Source organism: Sycon ciliatum, chromosome 4 (genome assembly GCF_964019385.1).
Source record: "Sycon ciliatum chromosome 4, ocSycCili1.1, whole genome shotgun sequence".
Classification (NCBI taxonomy): Eukaryota; Metazoa; Porifera; class Calcarea; order Leucosolenida; family Sycettidae; genus Sycon; species Sycon ciliatum.
This window is the reverse complement of record NC_088646.1, coordinates 36881805-36894881: the sequence shown is the minus strand read 5'-3', so window position 1 is coordinate 36894881 and position 13077 is coordinate 36881805. Positions and strand designations below refer to the sequence as shown.

Here is a 13077-nt window from a genome sequence, read left to right as displayed (position 1 = left end):
TTCTATTCAAAACATGTTTCTACGTATGCGCCCATTGCATCTAGCATGCAGTGATGCATTCCCTGCACTGTTAACTGCACAGTGTAGTCTACTTGCACACTCAACAGTGCGTACCGTCACGCATGTAATGACCTGCTTCTACAAATCATGCTTCTGTATCACGGTGCACTGCGAGAATTCGGCTTCTATTCGACTCGTGCTTCTATACGGTTCATGCTTTTATACGGCTCATTACGGTATGCACCCTTTTAAAGGGGAAGTTAAGGCAAAAATTAAAATGTCACCAGTTGTAGTCTTCGGGGTGCTGAGTCGAATGGTCTTGGTCCGAGAAAGCTGAGACGCTCCCTTCCTACTTGAATCCCAATCGAACTCGCGCATTTCCACCGAAACTGGGTGACTGCGCCCTACTAGATGGGGATTTGTATGCAAAATGTCACTAAAAGCGCCATTTCGTTCTTATAAAAGCACGGATGACCGCGATTGGCCCATATGTTGTAGTCTTTTGGACGCTGAGTCGACTGGTTTTGGTCCGAAAAGGCTGCGATGCAGCGTTCCTCCTTTATTCCCAATCGAACATGGTTGAACAAGTGGTCACGTGCTCCTGGGTGCCCAAATCACCTGGTCACCACGCCAGCAGGCGACAACTTTCACACCAAGGTTCAACTCGAGTGACAGGAGTGCACCCAAAAAAGGTCAAACAGGCTAGAAAGTTGTACCCTGCAGGCACGGTGACCAGGTGACTGGTGTACGCAGGAGCACGTGACCGCTTGCTCAACCATGTTCGATTGGGAATAAAGGAGGAACGCTGCATCGCAGCCTTTTCGGACCAAAACCAGTCGACTCAACGTCCAAAAGACTACAACATATGGGCCAATCGCGGTCATCCGTGCTTTTATAAGAACGAAATGGCGCTTTTAGTGACATTTTGCGTACAAATCCCCATCTAGTAGGGCGCAGTCACCCAGTTTCGGTGGAAGTGCGCGAGTTCGATTGGGATTCAAGTAGGAAGAGAGCGTCTCAGCTTTCTCGGACCAAGACCATTCGACTCAGCACCCCGAAGACTACAACTGGTGAAATTTTAATTTTTGCCTTAACTTCCCCTTTAAACAGCTCGATCTGCTGCGTGATGCATAATTTTAAACTATGAACCAAGGCCCAATGATTGAGCAGTAAAACATCTAGTCCCTGGCCTGTATGCGTCAGGGAGTCGTAAAATACCGGTATTTTACGACTCCCTGGTATGCGTGCAGAACTATCCCGCATATTAGCCACGTGGCAGAATTGCCTTGCACAAATAGAAATAGAAAGGCACGACACTGAATGTTGATGGACTCACAGCTCCCGTCGCCGATACTCAGAATCTCTTTTACTACTCTCCCATTGCGAGCTGTGTCATACAAACACGTTTCTACTTTCTAGTACACGTAGAGCCGGTTTCTACTCCACGGCCCGTCATTGTGCTGGACCACGCTAGCATTGTAGTATGTATGTGGAAGCACTAGAAGCAGTGGTAGAATTATTTTCCTGGGGGGTTCAGACAGGCGATGCCTTATTGCAAGGAACCCTAGATGGGGGTTGGTCTGACGAACAAAAACAGCGGGAGATTATGCTTGGCAACTGTCCCAAGGAGGAGTGATCCACTGATCTGCCACCACGAAGGAAACTGAGCGCAAGGCATCAGCAATGTGTACGGAGGGCAAAACTATGGCTCTAATAAATAAATTTCACTGTTCGCGTGAGACTCGGCTGGAAGCCGAGTTTTCCGCACCCGCCGTGGGAACGCCACCACCCTCTAGGATCAAAGGCGCAGTATGGCTCTAGTGACGGGGCTATTGTAACCTTTTTGTTGCCTGATGATTGCGAGAGCATGAAACTTGAAGTAGCAGCAAACAAGCCTCGATTGCCCTTGTTGTTCTGTTCTGTAACCTTTTTGATGGATACACTACCGTTATTGGCCACAAGTTTATTGCACAACAGAATAAAGCGGCTCTTCATCTTGTTGAATAAAGCAGCCAGAGTAACCGCATTCAAGTTGAGCTGCTGTAGACTTGATTTCATTGCGGTCACCCCATGTCAATTGCAAGTGAGTATGCAACATATGTACAATGATCGCTAGTCTACAAGCGGAGCATATTTGCCTTACTTGGGGCTGGTTGGACGGTAGTTCCACAAAGGTCCACTCCCTCATCAGACCCATCTCTGCAATCCACAGCACCGTCGCAATGCCACTGCCGTGGTATGCACTGAGTGCCGTCGCTGCACAAGAACGACAGGTGATCTCTGCAGGTTTCTGGAGACAGAGGGAAAACCACGCAATATTGGCATAACACGATGATGAAGACATAATTATGCAGACTTTGCTTTGCATTGAAATAGTGGAACATAATAACCCATGAATATATTTGGTATCAGCAGTGACAATGTATTGCAGTGCTGACTGATTTGGCTCAACCGCACAAGCTAGCTACAGTATAATATGAAGAGCTGCAATCAGAACGAGACGTATTATGTAAGAAAGGAATTAGCGTGGACACCAGGAGTACTAAAAAACCGTTTTATTAGTACTCCTCAGTGTACACACTGCTCCTTTCTTGACTTATAAAGCTGCGAGAACTTGGCTCGGCACTTCTACAAGTTAAAACTTTCTACACGTTGATTTCATTTCTGTCTCCACGAAAACTGTTTACTTCTATATGTTGGTTGTTTTTGGTTATTCCTAATTGAGGGATGACTTTCCACTGATGAATATCATGCGAACACGTTTTGGAAATTAGTACTTTGACATCTTTGACATTGTTTAATATGACTGCAAAATTTGTTTTATTCATTGCCATTTTACTTCTACAAGTAAAAAGGAAGTTGATTCTTCCAACTTGGAACACACGCTTCTTGCCGAACTTGACACTTTGGAACAATCAACTTCATGACTATTACCGCCGAAGTCGCAAGTAAGTAAAAAGAAAAGGACAAAGTGGTACGAGTTATGACTGACTGTCCACTGACCAACGTAACCAGATCCTATACAGTCGGCGAGTCAGAGAGTCATAACTCATACCATTTTGTCCTTCTCCTTTTTATCCATGATTACATTGGCTCACCTTCCGAGCTCAACTTCTGCCAGTGTTAGGAATATAAAGTATTTTAGTGATCGGAAATGATATTGACCGTAGCACCTTGTTCCGAGGCTGTGGTCATCTTCTTGTTCCTGGACCCTGCGGGCATTTCCATGGCAACTCCATGTCTCAAACCAATGTCCTCGCTTATCAGGTACTGGAATATGCTTGGGATCCACTGAGCCACATCTTCATATCGGCTAGAGCTACACCAACTCGCAAGCAAGGCCAAAGCAGACGCAGCTTCTAGAGCCGCAGACATACACGTGCACGTATGGACTTAAAACTGTGTAACACCAGTACAGTCGCACACTGGATAGGTAGTAGAGGTGTGGCGGTAACATCCCACTCAGCAACCCGACGGTATCTCTCTCCAGAGTCAGCCGATGCCGGTGTCTTGCACCTAGATGACCGTCTGGACGAATCTTCCACAAAACAGTTAGACATGTGTTGCAATCAAATCACCCCACACCTGTTGACCCTCCACAAGAAACCACCCTACTAGAAGGCGATGCAGCAACAAGCAATCCCATCTCATTCCAGAGAATAACGCCCGAACTGATTCGCAAGATGTCCCAAGAAATGAAGGGTTCTTCTGGCCCATCCGGTGTTGATGCAGATGCGTGGTGCAGAATGCTCCCCAGTCACAACATCCCCAGGATCTGTCCGGCTCTGGGAAGGATATTTCAGAAAACCTACCCAGACAAGATCAGACTTTTTGTGACTGGCGGCTGCGAGGTTCTCTCCCGAGAAGGAACCTGTCAGGGCGATCCCCTGGCCAAGGCAAATTACAGCTCATAGAGATGGCTTCTGTCCCTCCCGATCCGTTCCGGAGGCTTTTGCAATCCTCATGGTGGCAAAGTCTGCAGAGGCAGAGCATCAGGCATCACTTGCTATCACAGCGCCAATAGTGAAAATATGCTCCGTACCCACCCAAACGAGAGTGACCAAGACGCCGCCCAGCTACCAGCCCGGACCAAAACTCGCAAAGTTTCTCGAGTATCGCGGAGGGCATGGCTAATCCTGTTCTTGAAGCCGTTGGCAAGGCACGAGGCATCGCCCGACAAAAGCGCCAGGGAAAAGTCAGTGGGTACTGACGGTAGCAGACAGAGCTTGCTGCGTCGGAGCTTTCACCAGTCCAGTGGCAGTTGCTCGCAGTAGCATACGAAAAGGGTACGTCAATGTGCTTGACAGCATACCCATCCTCAAAAAGCCGCACCGTGCTGAAGAAGTCGGACTTCAGAAACACGTTATGTGTAAGCTATGGTCTGACATTTGAAAGTGTATGTCATCATTGTGTCTGTCAGAAGTCCATGACTACCCACCACGCCCTCACGTGCACGACTGGCGGTTATCCGCCGTCTCGCCATAACGAGCTTTGGGACCTTCTGGCCGGCGTACTGCAGGAGGTGCTGCCAGATGTCGAGATGGAGCCACGTTTGCTCCCACTACACGGTGAGGACATCTCTGCCGCCTCGGCTAATCGTCAGCCAGAGGCACATCTGGACATCTGGGCTAGGGGTTTAGTAGCATGCCTTTTTTAGGTAATGGTCACAGACCTTGGGTCGTTCTTGCTGTCTCGTCCGGAAACCCCTAGCCACCAGAGAACACATGAGCGAATGAAGAAGGCGGCGTATGGTGCCGGAGTTGACCAGGTGGAGAGAGCATCATTCACCCCATTGTTGTTTTCTACCTCAGGTGTGGCGGGCAAGGAAACCACCGTATTTCTGAAGTCACCGGCTGCTTTGGTTGTGGACGAAAACATAGACTTGATGTATTCTGCCGTGATGGGTGAGCAATGCACCCGTGTGTGATTTTTCCTGCTGTGATGCGCAGTCACATGTTTTAGGTGTTGCAGAGCCTCTTACATCCGCCGCACGGCCGGGACTTCCCCTTTTCAGCATATTGCCGCCGACTGTGCAGAGGCGTGACTTCACCTTTGCATGCCGGTATCGCGGTAGGCTATTTATATGTACAGTCAATTTCGCTAATAACGACTGTGGACATAACGACAATTCGCGAATAACAACAGAATTTCCATGCCCAGAGCAAAGTCCATTCTACCTGTATGCATATAATAATGAGGCTTCGGGTATAACGACACTTCACGAATAAGGACAATTTTCTGATGCCCGGCCGAGTGTCGTTATACGCAAAGTTGACTGTAGGTATCTGTTTCTTCTCAAGCTTTTGTGTTCAATCTTTTAAAAACATTTCAATTTAGAATACACTCGGATTTCAATTGAGTGTTCCATTTATTGCCGAATTTGGGTTGTATTTTTTGCTTCGATTCTTACTTTATAGTTTCACGCGATTGGCTTTGTGAATAATCCTGTTCTCAAGTAGTAATTTTAGACTAATTGATACATTTACTGATGAATACGTTCAATTTAGGTTTGATCTCCATTTCTCACTAAGCTTGCATCGCAGCACAACACATAATATCGTCCCTTAGTTTGAATTGAAAATCACTTCCGAACAACTTAGAACATACATCATAATTAATATTAATTATCTTGAACTATCTGAACGAATTGTATACATGTAAATCCATCTTCACAATCCTGTCTCCCTCTCCCCATCCCCCTCTTCCTATTTTTGTATAGATTGACGGTGGAGTAATGCATCTTGTCTCTGTCTACCATGCCCATCCCCGGCACCCATGGCAGCTAAAAAAATGTCTCTACATACTTACCCCAAGCATGCTCAAGACACCATGTAAAGTGGTAACGTACTCGGGCCATGCCAGCCGGAACCGGTCCGGTTGGTCAACTTTGTGGCTACCAACGCATGTTTACTGCTGAGGAGAGCATAATATGTACCCGCCATAGCATACATGTATGTACCCGCCATAGCATACATGATAAAGTATGAAAGACTGTCATACGACCAGACCAATTGAAAACTGCTTCCGGCGGTCCAGACTCCTGATACATAGCAAGAGTACTCAATCTGCAAGGGTATATAACCCCACCGGGGGGGGGGGGGGGGTATACATGTATACTCTTGGTACTAGTCAGTTAGTCACATGATTGTATTACCATGATTACCAACCCGTGACCTATTTCCGTCAAAACACAAACCCTAGAGCCCGTGTCCCATCAAGAAAAATGGTTACAGGGGACGTTCCTAATGTCACTTGCGCTACCCTCAAAGCCTTTCAATTCCCTCATTGTGATGAAGTACGTGGTAGGGCACAGCCGCAGGGAACACACTTCTGCCACGTGTTCGCCACGCCAAGCAACACTAGTGCACTGCGTGTTCAGTTACACTGTACGTCTGTAGTTTGGAAGGAGCACGACAGGCCAGAGCAGGGGTTTCCTGCCTTCCACTAGCCAAAGACAATAATAATTACTACGTATTGGTTGGGATGAAGAGCTTGTGTCGACTTGTGCCATGAAAATGGCACAACAATAATGCAGATACATGACACCGCATGCAACCTGTGTGGGAGAGAATTTCCGAGTCTCTAAGTAGACTACTAAGGAGTGAGCATGCAGCTGAGCTATGCTAAGTGAGCCACTTGACAGTGTTGGAATACTCGTCTTCTACTCCACTCTCTAGCTCTACTCAGCTCCGCTTTTCAGTCTACATTGGACACTTCACACATCCTCGGAATCTGTCACACTCAAGCATACCGGCCACAATCAGCGTTCCGAGAACATCGCGCATGTTTCAAGTCGTCGTAACACAAAATTGGTAACACGGGGATCGATCTTGCACCTGTTTTCGAAAGTACGCAGGGGCTACAATCCATTTCTATATAGAAGCGAATGAGAAAGGATCTCACCTTGGTCTCATCCAAGCTACAGCAATACAGGATGATGTTTATCATTCTGTAGCTTGGATGAGACCAAGGACAAGGTACATGACAGTGCATGTAATTACTACAGCTGGTGATTTGAACGCAGTCATCTCCCAGGCCAGGGTCACCTCAGTGGTTATCGTTGCATCGAAACTACACTGTACTACAATGTACAATGTAGGGGATGTAACCAATGATTATGTACATGTACATGTACTGTATATCCTTTTTTGCTGAACCCACAAATAATAGTATTATTGTGATACAGATTGTAAAGAACCATTCGAGACAAGGAAATAGCCAAAAAGAAGAACTAGGCGAAAAGGTGAGGTACTGTCGTTTATTTACCGGTACATGTATTACACATTTTACAGTCATTGTAACAGCTTACATGCATGCTTCCAAGTATCAGTACATGTATCTTATCACACAATGGCGTAAACATTGTACATTGTACCAATTATGCACATCCCACTATCGTATTACCACTGAAGTACACATCTACATAATAACAGCTTACATGTACAATCAAGTCATGTACATTATTGTATACATGTACTTCGAACTACTTCGAAATATCAGCACGTCATGCATCTGACACAATGACCGCTACTGTGACGGTCTGCTACTTTCCATCGTTTGCAGAGTTCGAGCCGTCTCAGAACTACGGTCGGTGCACGTAGCAAGAGTGTCCATGGACTCTTGTATGCACATGTACGAGTAGAAGATGAAGTGGCTGGCTGGGAAACTAGACACCGGAGAAACTGGCGTCGTAATTCCCCATCTGCGCAAAGTGCACAATGCCGCTGGCCACAGGGGAGGTTCTTGCTGTCATACTACACTGTAATGACTACGGCCCGTACAGGTATGTAGTACATGATGTTGATCATCGATGATTGAGGTCTTGTGACTCTTGCCGCTAACGCTGGCTAGTTTGGCAGCAGGGGAGACCTCATGGGTCCAACCACTTACATTTACAACCCAGTACTGTAGTTTTAATAATAATAACTTTAACACCACCTTACTGCGAGTGGCGCGGGGCTCTAGACACCTCACTGGTGGTGTGAGACTGGAACTGGGCTGTTATCACTGCTGTAGCGCAGTATCTACTTTCCTCACCGTTTGTGCTTGTGTTGTCATGTATATGTAGTAATGCACACCCGCCATGACGCGCTTTGCACTTCTCTACGCGCGCTGTCACTATGTACCGCGCTTTGCTTGCTTGCCTCCTTCTTTTATACTGCTGTTCTTTCCATGTCCACTTCATTCCTGATGATGGTCATAAAGACCGAAACGTTGTAACGATACCAATGGATTTGTGTGAAATGCAGTGCTCTCTTGAGTGTAGGCAGGTTGCCTGCAAACAATTCAACTTTATTAGGATGACCCAAAGGCTGACCGCCTATTTAGAGCATTTACATGTCAGAACATGACAATTGACATGCAGTCTAGTATTACTAGTGTCGCGAAAAGCTCTGTTAGTGTTGCGTGTCGGTCGATAGGAGGGTCGACCTAATCACTGTATTGTACATGACTATACTAGTATAATAATAATACTTGAACCCAATACAGTACTAACAACATGACTGTACAAGTAGTATTTTATCGAAGCGAAAGTGCGTTGATAGACAGTTCAAGCAACAACAATCCTAAAAGTAAAACAATTCTCCACAATACTCATTGGCAGACTCGTCAGAAAGCAACAGACTGAGACTGGATGGCTTCCCCGGGCCGCCCTGACAGTACTCCTATCCGCAGGGGCGCACGGTTCAGAAATCGGGCAAGCGACGCTGCCATGCGCCAGCTGAAAGGTTCCGTACGGCGTGACGTCGGCATATCCACCCGAATTTCGGAGTCTTCCCGGCTAGTTCCCGCACTTGACGTGGTGCAGGAGCCCCAGAGTCCCCAGACCGCCACAACAATGACTTACATGACTGTATGTCATACACGGCTGTGCTGCTTGTTACAATTGTACAATGTACATGTAGAAGAAGGTGGTTGCTCGAAATGTGCGTGTTAGCGCTTCCCGCCAACTGACACCAGAGTAGTGACACTTGACTCAGTTACTAAGAGTAAGACGGTAGGAAGCGCCATCTCCAACGTTTGCACTGTTGGAAGCTTGGACTGAGCAGTCACCTTCTAATATCCTCTGAAGTCGCAACATCGGCTCAGTTTGGATGTGTCATTGCTTTTTTGCTTTGCATCAAGTTCTTTCTTTTTTGGCTCACATGCAGGCAACGTAAGCATTATTGCACATCATCCAGGAAGGGAGAAGTACGAGTTGCCATGAAGCACCTACATTGTACATTCACATACTGCCACATGTTACTGTATCTTACTGCCACATGTTACTGTATCTCCCAGCCGGTGTTATTTCATGGCTATTCCGGATGGCTATTCCCGATGGCTAACTTGGAGAGGCTAAGATGATTATTTTGGTGAGCATTGCCCACCAAACTCTATTTTATTATTGTCATAGACAAATGAGCAGACTGTGAACTGTGGGAATTGAGAACCCAATATTCAGGGTTGGGAGAGGTTTTTATTCAACTACTACTAGCAGCAGTCATGTAGTCGAGTAAAGACAGCAACAATACACATGCCCGGTAACTACATACAATCATGTACATGTGCATGTATGTGCATGTACTTCAGTGGTGCTGTCATTATTATTATTATGCCATGCGTTGTCTGTGATGATGCCTTGCGTTGTCTGTGATGATGCCATGCGTTGTCTGTGATGAATCTGATGATGCCATGCGTTGTCTGTGATGATGCCATGCGTTGTCTGTGATGATGCCATGCGTTGTCTGTGATGATGCCATGCGTTGTCTGTGATGATGCCATGCGTTGTCTGTGATGATGCCATGCGTTGTCTGTGATGATGCCATGCGTTGTCTGTGATGATGTCATGCGTTGTCTGTGATGGCAAATACCAGGCACTGTAAAACCAAACAGTTGAAATTTAATGTTTTTGTAATTTCGGCATGATAACGTGCAGAAAGTTTAACGATGGCTACCTGGCCGGCCACCCCGTACCCATCTGTATGCACAGACATCTCCCCACAACGTTTCTTCAAATAACGGAAAAAATTGATCGTTAAAGACTTTGCGACTCGTTAGACTTTCCGGTTTTACAGGAGTGTAATTATACACCATTTTTAAGTGCTGCAGTAGGTGGGGGGGGGGGGGGGGGGGTGGGGGACCACCGCCAATAACCCATCTACTAGGTAAACGTGCTGAGTCCGTGATTGTACCTACGGAGGTCATGTTATCATAACTTATCAATAATAATTATAATGTCGCATTCACAGTGCACTACGTAGTGATGCAGCCTGGGCAAGTGGTTAGACAAGCTATTCCTTGGCATGTGCTTTGGGTCGTTTGGCTCCCTGGCATGCACCCTGGTTGCGTGCACATAGTCATTGGTGCAGGGTGCACCTACATGTATGGTGAATGCTGAAGGCTGGCGTACACCCATGGCTGCTGGTGACTCGTCTTGAGCACTCGTTCTGGTCAATGTTTTGCCCAGGTTTGCTGTTCTCTTCGCTTTGCTTGCTCTTCTCTTAAAAATGTTTGGACCAGGTCCATCTCCAGGCTAAATCAAGCTAACAGTTACTATGGACGAATCAGGGGTTATTTACACACGTACATGTACATGTACTTGCATGTATGTTGGCGACAAATCAGGCCACTCAAGCCAACCACGTGGTCTGTATGCAGCTTGGATGGACTTGAACCTATGTTTTCTTTTAAAAAGTGAAGTTGCAGTTGCACGTAAACTGCTGTCTGATGATCGCCTCGTGCGTGAAACTCCGAATTACAACGATTTTTTCATCCACGGCTACTTTTTGTAAACATAAAAACAAAGCTTTCAATGGAGGAGACCTGGTCTCACGTACTACAGTACAGCTGTAAGCTGGCATTTGTTCAGGATCTTGCCTAGTCCAGAGCCAATTCCTGTCACTTCAATGATTCGACATTGGAGTGCTACTGGCCTTAGTATCCACTCTTCACTACCAGTTCCTCTGGCTGTGCGGACCACTAGCACTTAAAAGTTGATGGCAAAACTTAATGAAAGGCCAGCTTTGGAAACACCGCATGGTACTGCTAGAGCACCTGGTTTGCAACAAGACCCAGGGTGCATATTGTAGATCTACCAGCCCTTGTGTACATTGTCAATGTGATGTATATAGATTTCGGTACCGGACACTGTACTGTAATGATTTGTAGACCCTGGACTGTTGCTGCCATGCAGTTAAAACTCAAGATATACTAGTAACGGGGTACTAGTATACCGGAATGAACACTAGCGTCGGATAGCCCAGGAGATGGACTACAATACATTGTATGATAGAGGTTATGCAGCCGTGTCTGCGTTTGAGGCGCCTGCATGGAGTGGCATCACAAGCCCTGGTCTGGCACTCCATACACAGCATGACTTTATCCTTGATTCACAATGATGCCTAAATCCAGTCGGTGTAAATCTGCTGCATACCGGTACATGTACATGTACATACTGTATGTAGTACATATGTACTACTAGTATACATGAGAGACATGCATACAGTGTACGTGATGCTACTAGTACTAACAGTTACAAGGTACTAGCTACTACTAGTACTAGCGGTATGCACACAAAATAGACAGCATGTGTGCTCTACTGACTGGCTTCCCTATGCTGCTACAAACAAAGTCACCAAGACACAGAGAGAGATTGAACTTACTGCGACTCCCCACATTGCACAAATACTGTCCCAGAGTGACCCTAACGTTAGGAGGTAGGTGTTAGCAACCTCCTGTGTTACACGAAGAGGACCACTCCACAAAATACTGTGGACTCCCTTGCTGAGCTGTAGACCACCACTGGTGGGACTTGTGACAAAACTAATACTAAATGCATGCATGGATGTGTAGAGTACGGACATTGGCCAACCACGCATTGTTCATGTACACCCTACACGGTATGTCAGCCAGCCTTGGGATTGGCCAACCACACTCTACTGTGTACTAGTATGCCAGTGGCAGGGAACGCAAATGCTGAAACAATGCCGTTCCTACACATTAACCATCCCGGTGCAATGTTTGTACTCAAAGTCCAAGGCACAACTAACTAACTTCTAACACACGCACACACACACACACGCGCACACGCGCGCGCGCACACACACACAGGCACACACCGGACCGGAACAATGAGTACCACAAACGCAGTCAGACAGAAGGCCACTCACCATCATCAACAGATGCCAGGCCTGGTGTGAGTGTCGACGACCCCGCCAACAGCGCCGCAAGCAGGTACATATGCTGTAGAATCAACATCTTTCTTGGGGAAGGAGACGACACGCAGAGACAGAGTACTGCTCAGGAACGACACGTCACCAGGGTAGCAAGAAGTTCTGGTGCAGGAGTGACCAAAAATTATTATCTTTGTGTGTCCCCCGACCTGATGCTAAGTGCCTCCGTTTCTACTTCCTACGCCTGCTGTGCGCCGTGCTGGCTGACAGCGTGCGGTATTCAGTATCCCACTCTGCGGTGCTCTACCAACCACTGTTACTCGGAGTACTCCACTACAACATCCATGTCCTTGCGCTACTACTAGTACTTAGTAGCCTTGATTCGCTTACACACACAACAGCTTCCGTCTCTATTTCAAATATTTCGAAATGCTGTGTGCATGCAGCTACATGTAGCTGCAAAGACTAAGTGACGTGCCTACTTCACCTGCTTCTGACAAAATGAGATGTAAAACTCGGCTCTTGTACTGTAGAGTGTAGTAGTGGGTCTACTGCTACTAACTCACTAACTGTTACCATACTAGTGTCAGCTGTAGATATTTCGACTCAAACTGACCAGAAGTCAACTGGTCGTGGCCTGGACGAAGGGCCGTTGTATTGGCGCAAACTGGCGCTAGCTGCGATAACTTTACGAGAGTCGATGTTGCCCCTGCTGACAGATACCTAACTTAGCGCTAAGCCCGCCACCCGGCCGTTGTCTCGGTCTACGACGTGTAACTCCGAATATAATAGTACCATGCACCAGGGTTGGATACTGTCTGGAGTTAAAGGGATTGTCACATCTGGAGCAGAAACCTTACTTATCAAGTGACAAAGCTGACTCGGAGAACTTTGTTGCCTTCGCTGTGGGACGCCCTTTCGT

The 13077-nt window shown here is 46.8% G+C and overlaps 1 protein-coding gene across 1 annotated transcript in view; it reads right to left on the bottom strand.

Moving 5' to 3' along the window:
- LOC135815961 (very low-density lipoprotein receptor-like) overlaps positions 1-12801 on the bottom strand; it is a 28098-nt gene extending 15297 nt beyond the window's left edge. The window contains exons 1-2 of the mRNA XM_065329314.1: positions 12153-12801; positions 2144-2290 (exon numbers count right to left, since the gene is read on the bottom strand). Coding sequence (XP_065185386.1) covers positions 2144-2290; positions 12153-12240 — 235 coding nt within the window. The 5' untranslated portion in view covers positions 12241-12801. The remainder of the gene's footprint in view (positions 1-2143; positions 2291-12152) is intronic.
- Between the last annotated feature and the right edge of the window lie 276 nt (positions 12802-13077).